This window comes from Carlito syrichta, unplaced genomic scaffold (genome assembly GCF_000164805.1).
Source record: "Carlito syrichta isolate Samal-C Ts95f unplaced genomic scaffold, Tarsius_syrichta-2.0.1 Scaffold116229, whole genome shotgun sequence".
NCBI lineage: Eukaryota > Metazoa > Chordata > Mammalia > Primates > Tarsiidae > Carlito > Carlito syrichta.
This window is the reverse complement of record NW_007060325.1, coordinates 904,652-931,358: the sequence shown is the minus strand read 5'-3', so window position 1 is coordinate 931,358 and position 26,707 is coordinate 904,652. Positions and strand designations below refer to the sequence as shown.

The 26,707-nt window shown below is 45.1% G+C and overlaps 1 protein-coding gene across 4 annotated transcripts in view; it reads left to right on the top strand.

Moving 5' to 3' along the window:
- The window catches only part of SUSD4 (sushi domain containing 4), a 148,016-nt gene extending 121,596 nt beyond the window's left edge, over nt 1–26,420 (top strand). The window contains exons 5-9 of one of the 4 annotated variants that reach the window (XM_021706859.1): nt 17,409–17,414; nt 17,762–17,953; nt 19,339–19,483; nt 23,359–23,723; nt 26,166–26,420. In XM_021706859.1, the coding sequence (XP_021562534.1) occupies nt 17,409–17,414; nt 17,762–17,953; nt 19,339–19,483; nt 23,359–23,723; nt 26,166–26,236 (779 nt within the window). In that variant the 3' untranslated portion in view covers nt 26,237–26,420. Of the gene's footprint in view, nt 1–17,408; nt 17,415–17,761; nt 17,954–19,338; nt 19,484–23,358; nt 23,742–25,038 lie in introns of all 4 variants that reach the window. The other 3 variants (XM_021706861.1, XM_008074296.1, XM_021706855.1) reach the window with 3 other exon arrangements.
- The last annotated feature ends 287 nt before the right edge of the window (nt 26,421–26,707 follow it).

Sequence of the window (26,707 nt, the reverse complement as noted above, 5' to 3'; positions counted from 1 at the left end):
TCTCGAACCCGCGGGCTCAGGCAATCCACTCACCTCAGCCTCCCAAAGGCGCGGGATTACAGGCTGAGCCACCGAGCCCAGCATCCTCTCATCTTTTAATGACTGCCTTCCTACCATCCCCCCGGCCCCTTGCATCACCCACCTTGCCCCCATGTTGAGCCACTCCTGCCAACATCTGAACAAGATCAAGAATTCCTGTGGGGGTTGGTGGGTGTCCCCTGACCCTACAGCCGCCCTGTTTGCTGCTTCCCTGCAGCAAACTTCGCTAAAGGGTCACCTACAGTTTTTGGCCCCATTCACTCCCTAGTTTATTGAAGAATGGCTTCCTCTCTGCCACTCCTGCCTTTTGCAGGGTCGCCAGTGACTTCCATGTAGCCAAACCCAGTGGCCACTGTTCTGTTCCCATCTTCCTCAGCTTGCTAGGAACCACTTCCTCTTCCCCAGGACAGTCTCCCCTCTTGGCTTCTGTGATATACCCTGATATGCTCTGCCCCATCTGATGTGTCAGCATTTGGACTGGGTCTCTTTCCTTCTGCCCTCTCTCTTTGAGTGAGCTCATGTAGTCCCATGGCTGTACAGATTATCTCTCTGCTCGTGACCCCTGAGTTCTATATTTATCCGAGACCCTTTCTCTGGCTGACTGACTGACACTGAATGACTTTCTCACTGGCAGCTCAAAACCCGACCAGTGCAAAGCCAAACTCAGTCCAATGCCCTTCCCATGAAACAGATGAAACAAAAACCTAACCTGGGTGGCACACCATCCACCCAGGTCAGGAATATGGGAGTCATCCTTGGTTCTTCTTCTCCTAACCCCCAAATTCCTTCAATCAGAAAATCCTCTTATAGAAACGATTTAAGCATTTAAAACATGACCCACCACTGTCCTCTCCTTCCCACTGTGCCAGCTGCTACCACCCGGGCCATGGCCACCCTTATCTCTCCAGGAATGGCAGCTGCCCCTAGCAGCCTTTGCCATGTCTATTCCTGCTCCTCAGCAGCCCATTCTCCACACAGCCGCCAGAGCTGGCTTCTTAAAACACGTCAGTCCTTGCTCTTTATGGTGTCCTTTCACTTATGATAAAATCTCAACATCTTGCCATGGAGCCATGGAGTTGCACACACTGTCCCACCTACTTCCTCTTCCTCATGCTGTGCAGTTCTCCCCTCTCCTGCATGCTCAGCCACCACCCGGGACTCTCTACAGTGCCTCAACTTCCCTTCATATGTGCCAAGCCCTCTGCCTAGCACGTTCTCCTCCAGCACATCCCTGGACTGGGTCCTCCTAGTCTTTATGCATCGTGCATTCATGTAAGCATTTTTTATCAGGTCAGGGCTTCTCATCCTTGTGTAATGAAAGGACTGGTGGTTTGGTTGTTGTTGGAATCCAATACATTGCAGGCCAATCATGTACAGTAAAAATAGATTCTCGATAAAATAAAAAGACGAAGACTTAGTGCAAATCCCATTTTTAATGATCGGATGTAACTGTAGTCAGATTCCATTATTTTAATGCAATTTAGATATTGGAGATATCTAAATATGAAAATAGAATTTGAAGAGAAACTGAAAACACACATGGATGTTGCAAAAAGGTCAAATCTATTTCTCTATTTATTTTGTCGTGGACTCGTAGCCAAGGGTTGTTGCCCCAGTCTGTAGACCCCACTGTGAGTAAGACTATCTAGACTTCAGCTTAGAAGTCATCTCCAGGCAACCCCTTCGGGTCCCCTACCGCTGTGGGAGCTTTTCTGTCCTCTCAACAAATCCTGCTTTCTCATTTAAAAAAAAAAGTCATCTGCGTAGGGGCCTTGGTTCTTCTTCTCCTAGCCCCCAAATTCCATCAATCAGCAAATCCTCTAATGTAGATTCTTGTACACACACACTCAACACTGTCTTTCCTTTCTGCTTCCTGTTGGTCTCCATCGTGACACAGAGGATTTGTGATCAGATGTAATGTGAGCAATGCCTTATCTTGAAATCAGTCTGTCGCTTAACTGATGAGTAATTTCTCCCAGCTCTCTGACAACCACGTTGCCTGGCGAAGGCACTTCGGGAGCCTGCATATGATTGTGGGGTGAGAGCAGCTCCCTACCACCCTCTGCCAGGAAACAACACCCTCTACTGGGTGCCAGTTCCCAATGGTAGAATTCAATCTGTAGCATCGAAGCCTCAGTTGTGGGATTCCTACATTATCCACATGGAGGGTCGAGACCTCAAGGACATTCCTATGTCACCTACCCTCTCCTGATGGAGACTGTTCCACCCACAACTTATCTCTCCTGTCGTTCATCTTCTCTTTTCCCTGGCTTCCCACCTGCCCTATCCCCTTAAACCCACTCACACCTGTCCCATTGAAGTCCCACCTCTCACCTCTCCTGGGTCCACGCCCTTTTCCTAGTCTCCCCTTGTGTCTAGAAAATCCTCGTTTCTTTGATCTAGGGTGCACGCAGCAGATGTTCTCTCTCACCCATCTCTATTGCGGAGGAAGCGAGGTGGCCTGGCATTTAGTTTTTTATACCTTCTTAGTCCTGGTTATTTAGTCCCCTGCCAGTAGCAGCATACATTTTGGATCATACTGTGGATAAAAGAACATCTGACTCCTTTTGGTCCAAGTGACTTCCAAGCCCCGGGAGGAGGTGCAGTGCCAGGAGCTCTGTCCCAACTTCTTGTGTGTGAGCATGTGCTGCTAATGCTTTTATCAGTAGATAGAGGAGAAGGCTTATCCAGCCACAGAAATATCCATTTGGGTACTTATTTATCATGTGAGAACAGGACCAAGGTAGCATCTAGTTTCAGTGGTCATCCAAAAAATGTTTGTTAAATAAATGAATTTCAAAATGACTGAAAGAAAGTAATTAATATACTTAGATAAGAGAGTAAAGAGGCTCTTATTTCAGAAGGTGCAATATGCAGATTGTCCAAATATAATGGTCTCCCTTATCTGTGCTGAAGTGGGTACCATAGTGCTGATAACGCAAAGCAAAGTGGGTAAGATCATGGAGAAATTCTTTCTCCCCCCTACTTAGAAATGCATCAGGCTTTTTTTCCAGCTTCATTTTGCTTCAGGAAATAGGATTAGTTGACCTTCCCTGAGCTCAGGCAGTGGGGTGGGGGCCTGGATGTCCTAAAGGCAGGAGGGAAGCAGTTTGAGATGTGTTTGCCTGTAAGCAAATGGAAATGCTCCAACCACACACACAGGTAGTTGTGGGGGGAGGGGGGTTGACAGCCAGGGCTTCTGTTCCCAACAACCCTGGAACACAAGGTGGCATTTGGTGCCTTGCCCTGCAGAACCCTCTGAGCAATGATAGTGTTGTGAACGGCACTCGCTAGAAGTTACTGGGAGTCACATGCAGAAAGAAATCAGAGGCTGGACAGAGAGAAAAAGTGACTTCAGAGGGAGAAGGTAGCTCTGAGTGCCCTGTGAGTGCAGAGGGAGGCTGGTGACCACATCCCAGGGAAGTCCCATCTATCCAGAGGATGGTGTAGTCACCTTGAGAAGAAGCCAGCAGGGGTTGCCAAGGGTGAGGCAGGAAGCCCAGTACTGTCTCCTTAAACTCACAGGACTTATGAGCACCGCAGGCCTCCAGAGGGTGAGACAGCACCCATCCTCCCGAGAATGCCCTTTGGCATCTCCACGTGGGAATGACCACAGAGTCAATGTGCTCCAGGAAGGTGTCTGTTGCAGGGCTCCCTGCAGCTCCCTGTCTGCCAGGTTGCCCCTCGTGGGGATTATTGGCCAGGGGGATGCTCTCCCAACTCACATACTTAATTGGACCTTGTCTTTGCTGGGGACAAAGTAGTACTGGGCCATCACTGTATGCATCCCCGTGCCCTCAACGGGAGTCGTGGATAATCCCCATCATAAAGAAGGAGGTGCAAGACTAGCTACAACACCACAAGATGACTCTGCCCCAAGCTACCACGCAGAAAATGAGAAAATGGTGAAAGTGCAGAGTGCTGAAACATGAACATTGCTGTAACTCAGTACCGGGTGCTAAGCTGCACTCTCTTCTCCACTCTCATTACCAGAAAAAAACATCAGTCTTGAATTCACTTGTCTTTTGGATTGGGTTGCCCAATCCCTGGTGATCCCAAGTACTCAGACTGGAATAGGTTGGCCCCCCCAGAAGCTGCTCATTTGCACCCTGGAGAAGCTGGGGCTGGGAAAGTGGAAGGACGACCACATCCTCCTCCTCCCCTGCACATGTGGCAGCTGTTCCTACCTGCTGTAGGCTCCGGGGGGAAGGAGCTCAATTCGGTCTGAGGGCTGCCTCATTTCTTCATGAGGAGCGTGAAGACCAGTGTGGTCAGTTAATTTCCTGAGGGCCCATCTGAATCCAGCAGAACTAGGTTTTGATCCAAGTCCATCTGACTTTGGAGCCCTTGCTCTTAATCTGCATATCCCCAGTGATCCAGGTATTTGAAAGACCAACAAAATGTCCCAGTTCTCCTCCAGCTTTCCTAGATCCCAACCAAGGTGGAAAACAGCCCTGAGAAAAGTGAAGTGTGTACTTAGAATGGAAAGGATATCTCTTAGTAGAAAAACGAAAAGTCTAATTTCTCCTAACTTTCCAAGTCATCTCTGCAAAAGGGAGATCGTTGAATTGTCTTCCCTCAGAAACACTAAGAAGCAAGTTCCAGGGCTCTGAAAGGCACTCCCTTCTGTTATACAGGATGGCAGTCACTGGTTAATCATGGAGCAGCCAGGCGAGCACTTAGCTCCTAAGTCAGAAATTGGCTGAAGCCCTGTCTGCAGAGGCCTGCTTGTCCACAACCATCACAGGTCCATAAAACATCAGAAACCACTTGGAAAACCTTTAGTGGGGGACTTTAAGTTTCCAGTACACATAAGGAACTTGGCAGTCACCAGTCTGTCGTAACATTGAATAAAAAACTGAACAGACCAAAAAATCAAGAACTCTTCTTGGATCTGTAAGAGAAGTGAGGTCACAGGGCAAACTGCTCTTTCCAAGATTGGAAAGACAGACAAATACAGAGAGTCATGGCTTGCCTGAGCAGAGCATCACAAGTGGAAAGCACCAAGGGATTCCAAGTGGGGGTGGGGGGGAGGGTATAAGAAAACCTGAACCATAATTGATGAATTGCTTGGGCCTCAGTGTGGACAACTCTGAGAGATAAAAACTCTAGGGAACTCAGCAACAGAGAATGCTGTTCTATGACATCAACCTAGTCAATGGGCTTATTAGTGAGTTTTACCTCTAAGAGCTTGACCCATTTCTCACAGTAAATTTTGGAGAAGAATCCCCTTGTGCTTCCAGTAGGGATAGGGAGGATGAACCATTCTGAATTATGCCAGAGCAGTCTGTTCTACACAAGGTTTGCCCTCAGAAGAAACTAGCTAGCCAGAGGCTAACCTACTAGGGTATTATCAGAGCCTAATTGACCTAAAGTAAGAGAAATTTTCAACTTTGGCCCACTCTAACCATCTAAGAGGGAGGGGGAAACAAAATAAAAACTAAGAAGTACCTGTGAAGTTTACATTCCAGAAGCATGGGCTTACTTGAAGACTGAAGCCTACTTATAGGACTATAGAATTCTTCTTTTCTCTTCACACCTTACCACCACATAACCAAAAACCTATTTATAGCAATTCCCTTTACCTCGTATATCTTGTTCATTATCAAGAGGAAATTATAACACATACAAAAAGGCAAACAAACATAATTTGAAGAGATAGAGCAAGCATCAGAAAGGACATGACAGGGTTGTTGTAATAATCAGATCATGAATTTAAAACAGCTATGATTAATATGTTGAGGGCTTTAATGGAGAAAATATTAACCATTCAAGAACAGATGGGAAATGCAAGCAGAGATATAGAAATTCTACGAAAGAACCAGAAAGAAATGCTAAAGATCAAAAACACTGTAACAGAAACAAAGAATGCCTTCAATGAGCTTATTTGTAGACTTGACATGGCTGAGAAAAGAATCCCTGAGCTTGAGGATATATCAATAGAAACCTCCAAAACTTAAAAGCAAAGGGAAAGAAAAGACTGAAAAAAAAAAAACCCCAGAATATCCAGGGACTGTGGGACAACTACAAAAGGTGTAATATACATGTAACAGTAATACAAGTAGGAGAAGAAAACGGTGAAGAAGAAGAAGAAATAGTTGAAAAAATAATGACTGAGAATTTCCTCATGTTGATATTGGACACCAAACTACAGATCCAGGAAGCTCAGAAAAAGCTAAGTAGGAAAAATACCCCGAAAATTATAACTAGAAATATCATTTTCATACTACAGGAAAATCAAAGAAAACGTTGTGAAAGAAATCAGAGGAAAAAACATCTTACTTATAGAGGAACAAAGATAAGAACTGCATCTGACTTCTCCTCAGACAATGCAAGCAAGAAGAGAGGAAGGAAATGTTCAAAGTGCTAAAAGAAAAGGCAACCAACCTAGAATTCTATACTTTGCAAAATTAAAGAAAGTGAAAAAGAAATAAGGATTTTCTCAGGCAAACAAAAATTTAGGAAGTTTGTTGCCGGTAGACTTTCTTGCAAGCAATGTTTAAAGAAGTTCTATAGAGATAAAGAATATAATATAGGTCAGAAACTGGGATCTACACAAGGGAAAAAAGAACACTGATGAAGGAATGACTGAAGGTAAAATTAAAACTTTTATTTTTTTCTTATTCTTAATTTACCTGGCAGATAAAAGTTTATTCCAAATAATGCCAAAAACAATGTATTTGATTATGTGTGCTTATGTTTATTATATGCACACACTTTTGCATGTGTATATATAAGTGAGATTAATGATAGCAATGATACAAGGGAGAAGAATTAGGATTATTTTGTATTAAGGTACTCATATTACTTGTGAAGTGGCATAGTGTTATATGAAAGTGGACTTGGATTCTTTGTAAATGTATATTGCAAACTCTAAGGCAACCAGTAAAAAAGATTAAAAAAAAGAATTATAACTGACATGCTAACAATAAATTGAAGACAGAATCATATAAAATGCTCAATTAAACCCAAAAGGCAGAGAAAGTTGGATCTAAAAATAGGAACAAAGAACAAGGATACCAAAAAGAAATACAGTATTTTAATTCAACTATGTCAATAATCACTTTGAATATTAATGGTCTAAATGCACCAATTAAAAGAAATTGTCAGAGTAGATTAAAAAAATGACCCAACTATATACTGCCTACAAGAAACCTATTTTAAATATTAAGATGAATATAGATTAAAAGTAACTATATGGAGAAAATGTACAATGCTAACAGTAATCAAAAGAAAGCAGCAGTAACTGCTGTATATTAATTTCAGACAAAGTAGACTTTATAACAAAGAAAGACGTTATAGAATAATAAAGAGGTCAATTCTTCGAGAATACATAACAATCTTTAATATGTATGTAGCTAACAAGAGAGCATCAAACTATATGAAGCAAACACTGATAGAACTGCAGGGAGAAATAGATAAATCCACAATTACTGGTAGAGATCAAACCACTCTATCAGAAATAGACCCAGTAAAATAGGCAGAAAATCAGTAAGGACATAGTTGAATTCAACAACACCATTAAATCATCAAACAATAATTGACATCTATAGACTACCTCATTCAACAATAGCAGAATACATATTCTTCTCAATTCCACATGGAACATTCACCAAGATAGGCCACATTCTGGACCATAAAACATGCCTTAGCACATTTAAAATAATAGAAATCATACAGTGTCTACTCTTAGACCATAGTGGAATTAAGGTAGAAATCAATAACATAAAGGTAACTGAAAAATTCTAAAATGCAAACACACTTCTAAGTAACATATGAGTCAAGGAAAAAATTTCAAGAGAAATTTTAAAAATATTTGTAACAAAATGAAACAAAATCACAACTTATCAAAATTTATAGGATACAGCAAAAGCAGTGCCTAGAGGGAAATTTCTAGCATTAAATGCACATATTAGAAAAGAAGAAAGATCTCTAAAATCAATCATCTAAGTTTTCACCTTAGGAAACTAGAAAAAGAAGAGTAAATTAGACACAAACTAAGAAGAAGAAAAGAAGTAAGAATTAGTGCAGGAATTGAAGAAATTGAAAACAGGAAGTCAATGGAGAAAAACAACAAAACCTAAAGCTGGTTCTTTGAAAAGATAAATAAAATCAATAAACCTCTAGCCAGGCTAACTAAGAAAAAAAGAGAGAGGACACAAATTACTAATATCAAAGGAAAGCATGGACATCATTAAAGGTCCTATAACATTAAAAGGATAATAAAGGAATGCTATGAACAATTCTGTGCTCACAAATTTGGTAACCTAGATGGGCCAATTCCTTGAAAGATACTATCTGCCAAAGCTCACACAAGAAGAAATAAACAATTTAAACAGGCCTATATCTATTTTTAAAATTGAATCAATAATTAGTAACCTTTTCAAACAGAAAGCACTAGGGTCAAATGTGTTCACTGGTGAATTCTACCAAACATTTAAGTAAGGCTTTATACCAATTCTTTACCATCTCTTTCACAGGTTAGAAACAGGAGGAATACTTCCTAACTCATTCTGTGAGGACAGCATTACTGTAACATCAAAACCAGACAAAGGCATTACAAGAAAAGAAAACTGCAGACTAATATCTTTCATGAACATAATCTTCATCAAAATATTAGCAAATTAAATATAATGATGTATAAAAAATTATATACCATGACCAAGTGGAATTTATCCTAGATATGCAAGGCTAGTTCAGCATTCAAAATCAAGTAATGTGATAAAACAGACTAAAAAAGAAAAAGCACGTGGTCATATCAATAGATGGAGAAAAAGCATTTGACAAAATCCCACATCAATCCACAATGAAAACTCTCAGTAAACTAGGAACAAAGGGAAACATTCTCAACTTGATAAGGAATATCTACAAAAAAACTTACAGCTGACATCCTACTTAATGGTGAGAAACTAGAAGCTTTCCCACTAAGATCAGGAACAAGGCAAGAATATTATCTCTCACTACTCCTTTTCAACCTTATACTGGAAATTCTAGCTAATGCAATAAGAAAAAAAAAGGAAATAAAAGGTATATAGATTGAAAAGAAGAAACGAAAATAGTCTTTGTTTGCTGATAGCATGATCATCTATGAAGAAAATTCAAAACAATTGACCAAAAAGAAAACCCTAAAACTAATAAGTATTTATAGCAAAGTTGCAGAATACCAGGTTGATATTAAAAAGCTTTCCTAGCCAGGCTCGCTGGCTCAGCCTGTAACCCCCGGCTTTGGGAGGCTGAGGTGAGTGGATTGCCTGAACCTGCGGGTTCAAGACCCACCTGGGCAACTTGGCGAGACCTCAGCTCAACAATAAATCAAAAAATTAGCCAGGTGTGGTAGCGCGTGCCTGTAGTTCCAGCTACTTGGAATGCTGAGGCAGAAGGATCACTGGAGCCCAGCAGGTCGAGGCTGCGGTGGCCGGGAGCATGCCGCTGCACTCTAGTCTGGGCGACAGAGTGAGACTCCAACTCAAATAAATAAATAAATAAATAAATAAATAAAAAGCTTTCCTATGTACCAGCAATGAACAAGTAGAATTTGAAATTTAAAACACAGTACACCTACATTAGCTCCCCCAAAATAAGGTGCTTAGGTATAAATCTAACAAAATATATGCAAGATCTATATGAAGAAAACTATAAAACCATTATGAAAGAAATCAAAGAACTAAATAAATAAAGAGATATTTTATGCTCATGATTAGGAAGATTCAATATTTTCCAGAGTCAGTTCTTCCCAACTTGATCTATATATTTAATGTAATCCCAATTAAAATTTTAGTAAATTATTTTTGGTATCATTAAACTGATTCTAAAGTTTATATGGAGAAGCAAAAGACTGAAAATAGTCAACACAATGTTAGAGGGCACTGCCTGACCGCAAAACTTACTATAAATCTATAGTAATCAAGACAGTGTGGCATTGGTGAAATAATAAACAAATAGATCAGTGAAACAGAATAGAGAGCCCTAAAATAGACTTACATAAATATAGTGGACTGATATTTGACACAGGAGCAAATCAGTCTTTGGCGCAAAGATAGTCTTTTCGACAAATGGTACTGAACAACTAGACATCCACAATTAAAAAAAAAATTAATCTAAACGCTGACCCCGTTAGCTTAAAATAGATCATAACCCTAAATGTAAAATTCAAAACTATCAAACTCCTAGAGGATAACATGGGAAAAAAACCTAGATGACCTTGAGTATGGTGATGTCTTTTTAGATAACAACACCAACAGCATGATCCATGAAAGAAATAATTGATAAGCTAGACCTCGTTAAAATTAAAAACTTCTGTTCTGTGGAAGACAATGTCAAAAGAATGAGAAGACAAGGCTTAGACTGGTAGAAAATATTTGCAAAAGGCACATCTGATAAATGACTGTTATTCAAAATATACAAAGAACTCTTAAAACTCTACAAAAACAATGATCCAAAGACCTTAACAGATACATACCTCACCAAAGAAGATATACAAATGGAAAATAAGCAAATGAAAAGATGCTTCGTGTCATATGTCATCAGAAAATGCAAATTAAAGCAACAAAAGAGACCACTGTTTACCTACTGGAATGATCAAAATCTCGAATACTGAAAACATCAAATGCTGATGAGGGACGTAAAGCAACAGAAACTGTCATTCCTGGCGGTTGGGAATGCAAAATGTGACAGCCACTTTGGAAGACAGCTGGATGATTTCTTACAAAACTAAGCATACTCTTATACAACCCAGTAATAATTCTCCTTGTTATTAACCCAAAGGAGTTAAAAACTTATGTCTACATAAAAATCAACACATGGATGTCTATAACAGCTTTATCCATAATTTCCCAACTTGCAAGCAACCAAGATGTCCTCAGTAAGTGAATGGACAAAAAACTGTGGTACATCCAGACAGTGGACCATTATTCAGTGCTAAAAAGAAATGAGATGTCCAATCAGAAAATACATGAAGGAACCTTAAATGCATATTACGAAGTGAAAAACACCAACCTGAAAGGGCTCTACACTGTATGATTTTCCAACTATATGACATTTTGGAAAAAGCAAATCTATGGAGACAGCATAAAGATCAGTAATTGCCAGGGACTGGTGAGGGGGTGATGAATAGACAGAGCACAGAGGATTTTGGGGGCCGTGAAACCACTCTGTATGATACTATAGTGGTGGATACATGTCATTATATATCTGTTCAAACAGAGTATACAACACCAAAAGCAAGCCCTAGTGTAAACTATGAACTCTGGGTGATAATGATGTGTCAACGTAGGCTCATCAGTTCTAAAGAATGTACAACAGGGTGTTGATCATGGGGGAGGCTATGCATGTGCAGGAAGCAGAAGTACATGGGAACTCTCTGTACCTTCTGCTCAGTATTGCTGGGAACCTAAAACTGCTCTAAAAATTAATGTCTTTTTTTTTTAAAAAGGGTTTAGGGTTTGTTTGTTGTTGTTGTTGTTGTTTTACACAATCAAGAGAACTAAAGCCTTCATTTGTTTTCATATTTACACGTCTTCGTTTTTTTATGGAAGAAGACGTAAACATCTTTTCTCTGCCCTTTCCTTACCGCACATTAGGTTGGCACCAGCTGTACTTTTTTTATTTTTTTTGAGTTGGAGTCTCACTCTGTCACCCAGACTGGAGTGCAGTGGCCGCTCCCAGCCACCGCAGCATCAACCTGCTGGGCTCTGGCGATCCTTCCGCCTCAGTCTTCCGAGTAGCCAGAATTACAGGCGCGCGCTACCACGCCCGGCTGATTTTTTAATTTGTTGTAGAGATGAGGGCTCGCCAAGTTGCCCTGGTGGGTCTTGAACCCGCGGGCTCAGGCAATCCACTCACCTCAGCCTCCCAAAGCATGGGATTACAGGCTGAGCCACCAAGCCCGGCCAGCTGTGCTTTACTTTTGCCCTATGTCTAAGTCCTCTGCCACCTCGGCACTTACCTGTTCCTCAACTAGCACCACCACGTCTCTCTTCCAAATGCTGCTCTCATACAATAAAGGACATTTGAATTAAACATTCCATTTTTGCCATCTACCGTATTATACTGTGATCCACACACCTTTTAGCAGATCATGCGAAGAACCAATTGGCACTGTTTTGAAGGTTAGAGAAATTGAGTTCTTTATTTTATTGTGCATCTCAGAGGTGAGACTGGTAAAACTCTATCTTACATCCTTGACGTGCTCACAAATCCTTGCCCGTTGTGTCCAGAAGGTGAAGCTATGAGGCTATGATAAAGCTATTATCGCATCTCAACTTTTGTCTTTCCATTAAAAAATTGGACTAGATATGCCATGAAAATTGCAGCTCATTGCTAATGGGAGAAAAATGAATGGGAATAGGCCCTGGTTTATTGTGGAAAGTTTGAAGTTTTCATTCACTCAAATAATGAATGTTTACCAAGAATAGTGCTTTCATGCTACAGGAGTTACAAAAACGTAAAAGACATGGCCCCAACTCTCAAAGGACTTAAGATTTGTACAAGGCATATAAAATGCACATGGTGCCCAGGAATTCCATGATCACTGCCTGGGTGCTCAGGGAAGGCTTCCTGAAGAAGCTGATGTCTGTGCTGGAATTAAATCTGAATAGGAGGAACTATCCAGAGGCAGGGTGAGAAAAGGACTCTGAATTGTGAGAAGGCTGGACCAGGAGGGAGGCTTATTCGAGGAAACTACAGTCCGACAGCAGGCAAATCCAGCCCCAGCTGAGCCCATACTTGGCCTACACAGCAGATGAGGGTCCCATGCCTGGGCACCCCATCCCCTGCCCCTTCCTTCCACTATCTAGCCCATCTCCAGCAAGTTCCACAAGAGAATAAATATGGCAAAAACTGTTCTCTGCAGTCATTTGGGTGGGTAGGCATTTTCCCACTAGTCTGAAGGGAGCCATAACCCTCCATCATGAAACAAGGAGAAGTGCCTTTACACCTGGCGGACAGGAATTATTATCCTTTCTGGACGAGTCTCAGCAGAGCCTCGCTTGGATTCTGCCTGTAATCACCAAATGTCCAGACTCCAAGCCTCACACAAGTCATAGCTGTCACTAATAATTTCTAAAGGTGTGAGAAACATTAAGAAAAATAGAGTTGCAGAAGGATCTTTGTTGTGCTGCCCACAGGTTTTCACAGTGTATTTTCCTTAGAATTAGCAACTTGATGGGATGTGAGTCACAGGCTGAGCCTAAAGGACTTCTAAGATAAGGCCATTCTGCTATTACTCACCAGAATTTCTAGGAGCACCCAGGTTATTTCAAATGCCAAGCACCTGGCCATTGTTCGCAGGGGCTCTTTGCCATATGCCTGAGGCCTCTGGATGAGTGTGTCCCTGTCTGTGTAGAACTGTCTGCCCTTTAGGAAAGGTGTGGACAGCAGGGGCTGGCAGAACTCAGTTGAGCCCCATAGGAGAGGCCATGTTGGGAGTGGGAAGTGGAAGTCCCTGAGCCTCAGGTCTTCCTATATGGGTATTTTAAAATAAACCTCCCCAAGTTTATCATTCACAACACTTTTGTTGTTGTTTCTTTCCAAGTTAAAGAAAACACTCCCACCTTCTACCCCAACCACACCTCACGAGGGTTTCCTTTACAGCAAAGCTAATGGTCTGCCAGGTGCAGTTATTAGAAGCACTGCAAGGTGGGAAGATAAATGTTTCCACTTAGGGGAAAAATGCGTCTCCATTACAAACCGGTTATGACAGTTCTCAGAGTTAAAGCCTCTACCATGGATGGTTTTTATCTGGCCTCCGAGAAAACATGGCGATGAGATGCAATGAGATCCTCTGGTTGTTTGGGGTGGGCCTGGCGCGAGCAGGTATCCTAATTGCATAAGGAACCCAGCAGCACACCAGCATGGGAGAACAGCGCAGGGATCCCGCAAATTTGGGCACTAGTGATACTGATAGCTCTTATTTGTTAACTGCCAGTGTGTTCCTGGGGTGCTTATTATGAGGTTTACATACATCTTCTAATCCTCACGACAACCAGAGGAGTTGGAAATTGTTTCTCTCCTTACATGGGAAAGCTAAGACCCCGAGAAGTTCAACAAGCTGCCTAATGCCCTGCAGCTATAAACCAGGGATTGGAACACCAATTTGGGTAACTCCATAGCCCACACCCCTACATACCACTCCATGCTGCCTCCTTTTGCTCATTAAGTAATTAAATGGGTGATCCATACAACACAGCAATTCTTTAGCACACCATGGGACCATTTGCCTCAGGGTTAATGCAATGGTTTGAACAGTCTTTTATCCCTCAGGCCAAGTGAGAAAAAGTGCTATTGATAAACTTGCATGCATGTATGAGGTCTCTTTCATGATGTGTCCTGTGCTTTGCAAGCAGTCTTGGCAATTTTCTGATCCTACAGTGGTCCTTGGGGACTTTTTTGGAGAACCTTCTAGAAGGAGAGCCCTGCAGCCCTGCATACCCCCTTTGTTTCTTTCATAATAATTGTACACATTTAAGGTATACGATACAGTGTTTTGAGATGCATACACATTGTGAAATGATTCTGCCGTCAAGCAAGTTAATATAACTCATCTCCTCACACAGATACCCTTTACTTAGGGACTGCGAGCACCTGAAATCTCGTCTCTTAGTGAATTCCCAGCAATACAGTATCATTAGCTATAGTCCCCACGCTGTACATTCAATCTGTAGGCTTGTTCATCCTTCACAACTGCTTTGTACTCTTTGACCAACATCTTCCCATTTCTTCCACCTTTCCGCCCCAGGTAACCACCATTCTACTCACTGTTTCTAGATACTCAACTTTTTTAGATCCCACATATGAGTGAGGTCATGCAGTATTTGTCTTTTTGTGTCTAGTGTATTTTACTTAGTATAATGTCCTCCAGGTTCATCCATGTTGTTGCAAATAGAGCAGGAGTTCCTTCTATTAAGGCTAATATTCCGTGGTATATTTTGTCCATATTTTTTTATCCATTCATCTGTCAATAGACACTTTGTATACCCTTGACCACAGTAAGGGCCTCCTGTCCCACAGAAGGTGCCTCTGTGAGCATGCAACAGCACCAGCGAGCACTCTTGGAAGTGCAGGGGAGGGGGCCCTCTGTAGCAGAGGAACCGGTCAGTCCTGGAGGCCACTGGAGTTCCCTTGCCTGTGTTCTTCCAAGCGCTGAGAAACAGCATGAAAGAGGGTCTCCAGGGAGGGAAGAGCCCTCACTGCTGCATCCCTGGGCCTCCCAGGACCCGCTACACGTTACAAGTACCTTTTTCTCTTCCTCTCTAGCTGTCTTTCTCTTTCCTTTCCTTCTGCTCTGTTTACTTCCTGGCGATGCTCCCAGAACACCACGCATGGAGATCGCAAATTTGAAAAGAGCCCTGCCCCATTTGTGGAAATTGAGATGCATGAGGGTTATGCCTTTGCCAGCCCAGGAAACACCTGGGGCAGGGCAGCAGAAAGCACCTGGGCCTCAATCAGAGCTTAAAGCTGTCTCTGCCAGTGTGCACCTGTGGGACCCACACAGTAGCCACCTGACAGCCACCATTTCCTGAGCACACCCTATGCCTGTCGGCCTCAATCCATCCCTGGACTTTCCCTGCACTGTGCCTCATCATAGCCAGGCTGCCTACTGCAGGCCCCATTTCCCAGGCCCACCTGACTCCCCACTAGTTTGTTCAGAAGGAGCCTGGAGGGCAGGCAGGTGGAGAAATATGAGTACTTCTGCCTCAGCTTCTGCCCTGGGACACCACCAGCAGTGGTTGAGTTTCCTCTGGCTCCAGCTCCCACAGAATAGACCTCAATGACTCCAGCTTCCAGTGGGAACCCCAGGAGCAGTAGTAGCTTTCTGCTCTTGCTAATCCGAGGGTGCCGCTGTGGGCTTCTCCACTTTTCCATCGCCCATGTAAGCCATTACATCGTTACATTCCATCTCTTTAGATATTCCGACCCTGGTTGTCCCTGACTGGCCACTTACAACTAGTCAGCTCTGAAGTAAGCCTTCACCAGCATTCCTCAGAATAGACCTCAGAGACTTCTGTTTTATAGCGAGGACCTAGAAGCTCAGAGATGAGAAGGGACTGGTTCAGGGTCACCCAGCTGGAGAGTAGTTCAACCAGACGTCAGACTGAATCCTGATTGGAGCAAGCCTGAGCTACTCACTCCTCCTGTTGCTTCTTTGAGTTTCCATTTCCCCAACAAGACCTACATGGCAGTGTTGTTTGCAGGATTAGAGAGCGTGTCTCTCACCCCCACTTCCACACACTTTGGGACGCCTCCATCAGGGTGGGCCCGCTCTGTGGGGGAGGGCCATCTTGTTCCTTGGCGGGTCCTGTGTGCTGCCAGTCAGTAGTTCCAGTGGCCAGGGTAGAGAGGGCACCTCTCCCTGCATACCCAGCCTGTGTGTGGTGGATGGTGCCTTGTGGGTCTACACTGGTCAGGTGTTGGGTTACCCCTAGAAAAGGGCCCAAAAGTCGACTGTCTTTTGAATAGGGGGGTGGGAGTCAGAGTTCTCAGTGGTTTCCACAGGTGTGGGTTTGAAGCTGGCACTGGTAGAGTTTGTGATTTGATTGTTTCTTTAAGAGTGTTTAAGTGGCTGTGCTGTTTACGTCTGAGTCTTCCAGGAAAGAGCTCTTTGTGAGATGAACAAGCACCAAGCTCCACTGAGGTCATCTTTCTGTTTACGGAAGTGAAATCATTCTTACCTTGCAATCCAGAATGTAATCTCCAGATAGGAAACTAAAAACAACTTTTTTCTTCTCTGAACATGAAAACCTTAAAACACCATCTTACTAGAATAAACCTCCATTTTACATTTTTAAAAAAACCAAGGCTTTATGAAGTAAAGGGTACTTTGGGTCACAGAGTATGTTTTTGGTGACAGAACCAACCCTAGAGCCTGAGCTCCTAACTCTCGTCACCCACTGGTCTGCTTGTACCTGTGAACAGGAGTCTGTGGCTTGGGTCTACAGGCAGAGCTAAAGACCTGCTCCATGTTTGTCACTGGGCCAAACCCCTGCGGGAACAGGTGAGGGACACTGCCCGTGATTTGAACCATCCCAGATGATTACTGTGGCCACAGAAATGGGCTTGGGATATCTGTGCCTTTTGGTGATAATTTTATTTATAAATAACTTAATTTTATGTACTAGGTCGGTGGTTCCCAACCTTTTTGACTGATTTTGTGGAAGACGATTTTTTCACAGACGGGGGTGGGGGACATTAGATACTCATAAGGAGAGTGCAACCTAGATCCCTCACATGCACAATTCACAATAGGACTTGCCTCCTATGGGAATCTAACACTGCTGCTGATCTGACTGAAGGCGAAGCTACACTCACCCGCCACTCACCTTCTGCTCTGAGGCCTAGTTCCTGACAGGCCACAGACCATTACCAGTCCACAGCCCAGGGTCCCCGGTACTAGGTTGTCTGGCACATAATAGCATGCATTATTAACAGAGTAACAGTACTATCTGTTAAATAGGCATACTCCTTTGCATTGTAAAATGAACCTCTCTTTTATGATGTACTTTACAATACCATGTCATAGCAACATGTGCTCAGAATATTCTATCAGGCTTCCATTTGACCTCATGTGAAAATGAGGGACCCGCTCTGGTACAACCCGGTATTCTGATGATTAATGTATAAGCACGTCTTTCAGTACCTGAGTACTCCGAGACCAGTCTGTGTCTTAAGGGCTCCAGGCAGGGTGAGCATGTGGTTCTGAAGTTCTTATTCTCCCCAACTGCCCAAGTATGTCCGCTACCTCCCATGGTGAGTCACGGAGATTTCGTCTGCCACCCGCGGCCTTGTGAGCGCTACAACCACGGAACTGTGGTGGAGTTTTACTGCAATCCTGGCTACAGCCTTACCAGCGATTACAAGTACATCACCTGCCAGTATGGAGAGTGGTTTCCTTCCTATCAAGTCTACTGCATCAAATCAGGTAAGATCGAAGGCCTCACCCTTGGAGGAGACTGACCCTCCCTGGCTCATCCGCCTACAGTGGGTGGCAGTTATGTCCTGAGCTGCTTCCCTGCCCACATGAAGCCTCAGGAACAGGGAATCGAAACATCATTGTGGGCAGATGGAGCTATGTTGGGCTCTCTGTTGGATGAGTCTAGGCCCTGTTTAGAGGGTTGGGAGTATTAATCTGCCTGTTCCCTGGTTAAAATGCTGACCCTCTAAACAGAATCCCTGGACACTAGCATCCATGGAATGACCTCCAGCCTCTGCACATTGTTTTCTCCAGCCTTGGCCCTTTCCACTGGCAAGGACACAGGCCCATGGGTGTGACTAGAATTATACACCTTGCCTTGAGACCCACACAATGCACAACCCCACCTTTCTCTTCCATTCAAGGACACATATCAGAATACAAATAATATTGTGGGTAACACCTGCTCTCACGCATAAAACTATTGGCCATTTGCAAGCTTTAGTGTTTCATAGTTAATGACATTGATGACAGATGACTTACAAACCAACTTTCCCACTGGCCTCAGTACACCTGTGTAGTGACGCAGGATGGAGACCGACGTACCAGCACACACCCCATGTCTCCTGCCTGCTCTCTCCAGCACTGTCCAAGCCATGGCTACTGCCCTGAGCAGTGGTGATGGCTGCATGTGTCTCTCCTGGACACAGTATGTGAGGGAAGCCCTTGTTAGCACCAGGCATCTGGAGGCATCTATGGTCCTGTGAGTCAGTGAGTGAAGAGAGTGTCTAAGAGGACAGACACCAAGCATGACAAGGAGTCTAAGAGACAGGGTGCCTGTGTCCAAAGGACAAGAATCTCTTCTGGAAGAGTCTCCTCTTGGTGCCCCTGATCTGGCAGAGAGTTGGCAGCCAGAGGTGGGGAAGTGTGAGAGCCATGGAGCCAGCATGTCCCCTTCATCCTCTGTTCCTTGCTTGAGCCTGCCCAACAGTATGTTCTAGGACACTCAGAACGGACCCTGCTTCCTGCTCCCCCATCCCTGGTCTCTTCAGAGCAACGTCTCCAGGCAAGAAGGATGCCCCGCTTCATTCTCAAGCAGCATTACATTAATGAGGTCTATGCCAGGCCCTTGCCCAGCGCCAGAACATGAACATGCAGGTCTATCTTCAGCCTGGCAGAGCCCACACTGGAGATGGGTTTTTAGCATTATGTGGATCCTGATGCAATTTACATGAACCACAGGGGTGCATGGTCTCTGCCAAACATAGGGGCTCAGCAGGCACACACTGTGTGTCTCTTGTGCCAGATGAATTCAGCAAGTGAACCCGTGGGGAGCTTCAGCACCCGTTACAACCTGGGGGCCTCACACATGGCTTTGTTCTCTCTCATGGCAGAGCAAACATGGCCCGGCACCCATGAGACCCTCCTGACTACGTGGAAGATAGTGGCATTCACAGCGACCAGCGTACTGCTGGTACTGCTACTTGTCATCCTGGCCCGGATGTTCCAGACCAAGTTCAAGGCTCACTTTCCCCCCAGGTCAGTTCCATGCCTTGGCATTTATGGCAACCCCAGGTTGGGCTCAGGGCAGCCAACCTCAACAGCAGAGAGAAAACATGATAAATGCAAAGTTGAGGCTTTAAGGGGGAATGGAGCAGAGCTAAAAACACTTTCTTGGGGTGTTTGGAGTATCTGGAATGCTCTGACTCTGGAGACAGACTTCACTTCCCTCCTTCCTCCTTGCCTCTCTCCCTCCAGTCTGTAGTGACCAAGTGTTATGGGCAGCTAGCATAGGGAGCCCAGAGTCAGGGCTGCAAACCATGCACTCCTCTCCCAGGGATGCCATTCCCACTGTGGCCCACCTGCATGTGGCCCTGGAGTTAGACACCACAGAACTCACAGTCCATAGGGAGGAGAAGACATCAACACAACTGAGTAGGATGCAAGGACACAAGGTCAAAGATGTGTGCCTCGGAATTGTCAGGAAGGACAAAGGACTCAGGGGTAGGGAAATCAGGAACCAACTGTGAGAATCTACCTTGAAGTCGAATCTGAACCTGCAGAGTGGGACATGCAGAGGGCAGTTCTCCATCCTTCTCGGCTGTACCTGTTAGCTTGGGCTGGTGTCTTCACCCTCACAGTTGACATCACCAAAGAGGGCTAAACACCACTACCCTCAGAACAAAGAAGACCACTCAGCACTACTCCTGGTAGATGGTCATTCCTGGAGGGAGAAGTGGTTTAGAAAGTCAAGGGAAAAGTTTATGAGCATTAAGAGGAGGAAGTGAGTGCAGCAGAATATCACAGAATACTGGCCACGGGCCTCTGACACAAGCTGTCTTTTTCTTGTTCTCTGTGGTCATGTCAGAATCTTTTCATTTTGTAACCAAATGCTTCAGAGAAGGGCATTTGTGTTTGCCCACAGGGACTGCCTAGCCCTTGTGGTCATGGGTACCACCCCCTGAAAAAGGGGATGCTGCACAGTGGAGGAGGACGCTCCCAGAATTAGTCACTTCTTTCTCTTCCCTCCAGAAAAATCCAGCGTGTTTCTCATACCTCCCAGCCATGTGAGGAGTGAGGGAAATGGGTGCTAGAGACAGCATCTACCCACTTTTTCCCTTAACCTCACACCCCCCAGGGAAGCCTTGCCTCACTGAACAATCTCCCCTGCCTGGCAGCAGGGGCCTCACATGGTCACAGCCTGACAGACACCCCCCTCTCCCCAGTCACAAAAGGTATGCTAGGTATGGGGGTCACCAGCATCCCTCCCCAGGCCCAGCAGTGTGTCATTGCCATCCCAGTCCCATAACCGATCCCTTGATGAGTGCCAGAACCTTCCTTCCTCTCCAACTTACCATCCACTCTCTGTCTTCGACATTATTATTTATTAATCAAGGGACCGTGTTCTACCATTGAGCAATTACAGTATCTAAAGAAGGGCTACGGATTACAAAGAGAAAGCTAAACTACACAGTGGTGATTTATAGTACATCAGAGTACTTTAAAATGGCCTGCAGACCTGTTTTTCTACATATGCTTGGAAGAGAAGTTTCCAGGATATCGACCACATAATAAGATGTTTTTTAAAAATGTTCTCAAAACTCTTTCACTTGATGTTCTTTAGCCCTTGAGTATTTCCATCTTATATTATTCTCAAGTTGTTTTGGAAAAGTTGGTCTCATCTATCCAAATAGATGACAAGATTTGCAAGGGCAAAGCCAAGAATAGATCAATTTTTGCTCCAGGTTCCACAAGTGCAGATCCTGCAGAGATGTTGGCAAGGAATATATGGTCCCATAGTTTGGGGGGATCGCCACCAGTCACAGGGATTAAGGCCTGGGTGTAGACTGTTAGTGTGAGAAATGATCTGGGCAGCATGGTGGTGAAGGGGATGATGTGAGTCAGGGAGGCCTGTGTGAGAAGAGGAGGCCAGGGCAAGACAGTGGAGGGGAAGGGAGTTTCAGTTGTCAAGGATGCAGCAATAGTGGCTGCTGTCAAGGGAAAGCAGTCTGACTCAGGGCACGCTCTCCCTTCCCTCTTGCCTGTCTTCTGGGAGTACATGGCCTTGGGCATCTCTGGCCCTTGCTGGGCCACCTTTAAGAGCTGCAAAAAAGGAACCTACCACCATAATCTCTAAGCCTTTGCATGATGCTCCAAAAAGCCAGTGGACTTGAGATTGCCCTTCAAGCGTTAGAGAGAGGCATGGCCTGATGCTTCCCCTCCACCTCCAGACATTATGTCTCTTTGGGTTTTGAAGCCCCTGCCACGGGCACTCAGAGATTCAGGTCTGCCTCCCAGCTGGGTCATCTTTTCTTCCTGATAATTTACCTTCTCACTGAACACCTGTTCCTAGCAGAGGACATAAGAAACCACTTTCTACTGGCTACTTGTTAGCCGCTTTGGATTCCTCTTGGTGGCCAGGAGCAGAGTGTGGTGGTCAGAGAGAGCTCAGGCTATGGTGTCAGATATCCCCTGGACTCAAATCAGGCAGCACTGAATGTGCAGCGGGCTGAGATGCAATGGACCAGACCAGATGCTTCATGTGTGCCATGCAAGGGAGTGCCTGCAGAAATACAGACTGACCTCTCAGTGGCTCCCAGATCCCTCACACCAGGCAGCTTAGACCTTGCTTAGATTGAGTGGCTGGTGGGTCGGGAGGTTGCAGTGAGCCTGTGTGACTTAAATGGGGTATTGAGATGGTGCTCATAGCTTTCCTCTTTTCTTTTCTGATATTGTTTCTCTATCTTGGTTAAAAATGAGTGATTTTTATACTATACCAGAAAACAAAAAAGAAACATGACAAGTCCAGGGCTAGCTGTTCCCTGTGGATACTCAGGGTTCACAATTTCCTATCCTTTTTTTTTTTTTTTTTTAGACAGGGTCTCACTCTGTCATTCAGGCTGGAGTGCAGGAGCATCATTATAGCTCACTGTAACTTTGAATTCCTGGGTTTAAGTCATCCTCCTGCCTCAGCCTCTCACATAGCTGGGATTGCAGGTTCATGCCATCATGCCTGCTATAATCTTCTGTAGAGATGAGTCTCTTTATAATCTTCTGTAGAGATGAGTCTCTCTATGTTGCCCAGGCTGGTCTCGAACCTCTGGCCTCAAGCAATCCTCCTGCCTTGGTCTCCCAAAATGCTCCTGCCTTGGCCTCCCAAAGTGCTGGGATTACAGGCATGAGCCACTGAGGCTGACCTAATTTCCTATTCTGCTTTCAGCAGCTGTCCCTTAGGACACTGCAGAGGTGCACTGGGATGCTCCATCGGAATGGGTCACGTAGTTCCCTGCTCCATGAGTTTATGGCCATAAGGCCAAGCCCGCAGGTCAAAAGAGGGAAGAAGGACTGGGTGCAGTGGCTCATGCCTGTAACCCCAGCACTTTGGGAGGCAGAGGCAAGAGGACTACCTGAGCCCAGGGGTTTGAGACCAGCCTGGGCAACTTGGCGAGATCTCATCTCTACAATAAATAAAAAAATTAGCCGGACATGGTGGCACGCACATGTAGTTCTAGCTACTTGGAAGGCTGAGGTGGAAGGATCACCTGAGCCCAGCAGGTCATGTGGTGGTCTATGGTGGCCATGAGTGTGCCACTGCACTCCAGCATGGGTGACAGAGTGAGACTCCAACTCCAAAAAAAAAAAAAAAAAAAGAGGGAAGAAGGAATGGTGAGGAGATAGTAGGGCCCAGAAGCAAGAGGGCATGGGAGAGTGAGGAAAAGAAAAGCTTCTCTCTCCAGAACATGGCCAGGCAAACAACACCATCTACCAGAGGAGACTCAGAAAGGGGGCTGGTTCTTCTGCACCACCACTCACTTCTTGGGCACTGAAGACCTCCGCTGCATTGGGGAGCATTGGTAGCCTCACTCCTGGGGTGTTGTGGCTTTGTCATGTGGACTTCTCTTTCCTTTGCACAGGGGGCCTCCCAGGAGCTCCAGCAGTGACCCTGATTTTGTGGTGGTGGATGGTGTGCCTGTCATGCTCCCATCTTACGACGAGGCTGTGAGTGGTGGCTTGAGTGCCTTAGGCCCCGGGTACCTGGCCTCCGTGGGCCAGGGCTGCCCCTTACCCGTGGACGACCAGAGCCCCCCAGCATACCCCGGTTCAGGAGACACAGACACAGGTCCAGGGGAGTCAGAAACCTGTGACAGCATCTCAGGCTCTTCCGACCTGCTCCAGAGTCTGTATTCACCTCCCACATGTCAAGAAGGTATCCGTCCTGCTTCCGACAACCCGGACACAATTGCCAGTGTGGCAGGGGACGTGGCATCCACCAGCCCGGGCATCGACATTGCAGATGGTAAGTGTTTGCCCTGAGGCCTAAGCCTCGTCTGCAGACACCTCCTCATCGGCTTCTTCAAACAAGCTTCTTGCTGCAGTCCCCAGGTCCCCAGCACAGAGCTGAATCAATCTGCTCACCTCTCACTCAGCTGAAATTGCTTCTTACTCCCTCTACATGTAGAGGCAGTGGGCAAGGCCAATTATTGTAAGGAATGATCATCATCTTGCAAGTAATGAGCCTATTAATGGAAATTTCAGGAGGCACAAAAAGGCACTGAGCCATCCGGAGTAGAAATGCAGCGGTGGCCAGTACTTTGTTTTTGTAGCATCATATAATTCAGGGTGTTTTTTTTCTTTATCCCTTAAACTGGGTAAGGCTGCTGAAACCACTTTCAGGCTTAGGAACACTGTAGCCCATGCATGCCAGGAAGAAGGCTTCCGTTGCATGCACTATGGCCCAGTTCTGTGTACATGGAAGCTATTTTTTTTTTTTTTGAGTTGGAGTCTCACTCGGTCGCCCAGACTAGAGTGCAGTGGCCACTCCCGGCCACCGCAGCCTCACCTGCTGGGCTCCGGCGATCCTTCCGCCTCAGCCTTCTGAGTAGCCGGAATTACAGGCATGCGCTACCACGCCCGACTGATTTTTTGATTTATTGTAGAGATGAGGTCTCGCTGCCCAGGTGGGTCTCGAACCCGCAGGCTCAGGCAATCCACTCACCTCAGCCTCCCAAAGATGCAGGATTACAGGCTGAGCCACTGAGCCCGGCCATGGAAGCTATTTTTACCAGATCTGAAGTAAAAGATGCATGTGTACCTCTCACAAGAAAAGGCAGATTGTCACTCATGGTAATGCAGGAAAGATGTGTCAGATGGATGAGGACTCTGTTTCCTAGGGCAGGGGAGTCCAGCACAGGTGTACAGGCGAGAGCATTAATTAGAGCGTATATTGGTAGTCAGAAGCAGTAACAACATGGAAACAGAGATCTCCTGGGTCACCACCAAGTTCCTTTTCTGCAAACCATACTGCCTCTCTGTATTTGAAGTTGTAACTTGATTAGCTTGTATGACCATTAGGGCCCGTGGTTAAAAATCTCACATTTTTAAAGAACTGGAAATAAGATCATAATTGTTTTACAACAAATAGATGTTGTATGGGGAAGTTGGTTTATTTGATTATTAACTGGTATGTGGAATGTAACATTTTTCTTCTCCTCCTCACTGATTCCAAGAATCGTAGATATGTTAATGCAGTTCACAATTCCAGATTATTGTGTTTTCTGGTTGTACTAAGGTAGTAACCAACTCTAATTTTGCAGAGATTCCTCTAATGGAAGAAGAACCCTAACCAGGTGAAATCCTGATGATTCTAGTGCTTCTTTGGGGAAAAGGACCTTGTACCTTGGAGTGAGGCCACAGAAGAACAGAGCTTGGGGGCAAAATTTCTAATTTCTAATTTACGCTGAGGATAGCGATTCACATCGTACATCTCGGACTCAACAGTGAGGCAGCAAACTACAGTGGCAGTGCTTTTAAATGAGACTTGAGGATTTGCCAAGACCTATGGGGAACCAAGGGTAGTGGGGAAACCCCTCGCAGTCCCAGATGGAGGTGTTAAGTGCATCTTGTGCTGTGGAACTTGGGACAATCAATGCACATCTCACCAAATCACACGTCCCGCTGATTTACGAGTACTTCCTGCCCCCTTTGAAAGCATGTCACATTATGTAAATTTGCTTCTAAAATCTGCTTCAAACCGTCTCTGGGCTCCAAATTCGGATAGGTCAGCCTCCATGGAAAGTCTGTGTTCAGATGCTGGAAGAACAGCAGAGCCTCCCGCACCCTCAGTGAGGGGTCTGGCGCCCAAAGGAAAGGTCCTCATGTGTCATTTGGAAATCTTCCTTCATCCAGACAGCTCTACTGGAAGCAGGATGTGGCAGATCCGGTGAGAAAGGAAAGGAAAGACAAGCAGGCTCTGCTTTCTGGAAATTTCTTCAAAAAGTAGAGTTCGTGTACTCTGTGCTGTCCTCTGGTGACATATCGTCAGTATTTGTATTCATGGTATAGCACATGAACCCATGGCATTGGATAAATCTGTGATTTTACATATGGTCAGAATGTGTTCAGATACATCTCATGGTGGAGACAGTAACCGAGGTAATATTTTGTTTCAGCATTTTAAAAACATTCCACTCAGCAATTTATCTCAGAATCATGAGTCCCTCTCCAGTTAACTATTACCATTGTTGCCCCCACCCCTCAATGCGATCACGTTTTTATTTTCCAAAACAGAAATTGCTTCTGTAAACATCTTCCACCTCCAAAGGAAGTGTGAAGTTGAATTCTTCCCCCTTTTATTTTGTCCTGCAAAACCAGGAGGCTGGCCTCCCAGCCCAGACCGCTCAGCCACCTGGCCTACCTGCCTTTCCCTCAGTCCTCCTGCGAGGGTCTCATGGCAGCCATGGGGTGTTGTTCCTAAGAAATGGATTGATAAAGAAGTTTCTCGAATTGTCCTGAAGTGACTCTTCAAAGACATGTTGACCTGTGGAGTTGATTCCTTTCCTCCTCTGGGTTTTAGACAAATATAAACAAAACCCGATCCATAAAATTGCTATGCTGATAGAGCCTTGAGGGCTGGGAGCTTGATCAAGTCCTGTTTTCTCTTGACACAGACTGATTAAAAATTAAAAAGAAAATGACAGCTTGAAGCGTGACTTTAATAGTGGAGTGGAGGTGGGTGGGCAGTGGTGGGTGGTGACAGTGATCGTGGGAGGTGGGATACAATGTCAGATGAAGAAGGTAAAGTGAAAGGAGACAAACCCGGCCAGTGCCCGCCTGGCCCTGAGCCTGACACAGAGTCTACCCTTGGCGGTGGTGGCACCAGCAGTAGCATTGGTGCTGGGTGTGTGGGTTACTGGACTTGGTGATTACAGCTTCCTTTAGCGAGGGCCTCATCCCACTATCACAGCCCTGCACCACCAGCCCTGT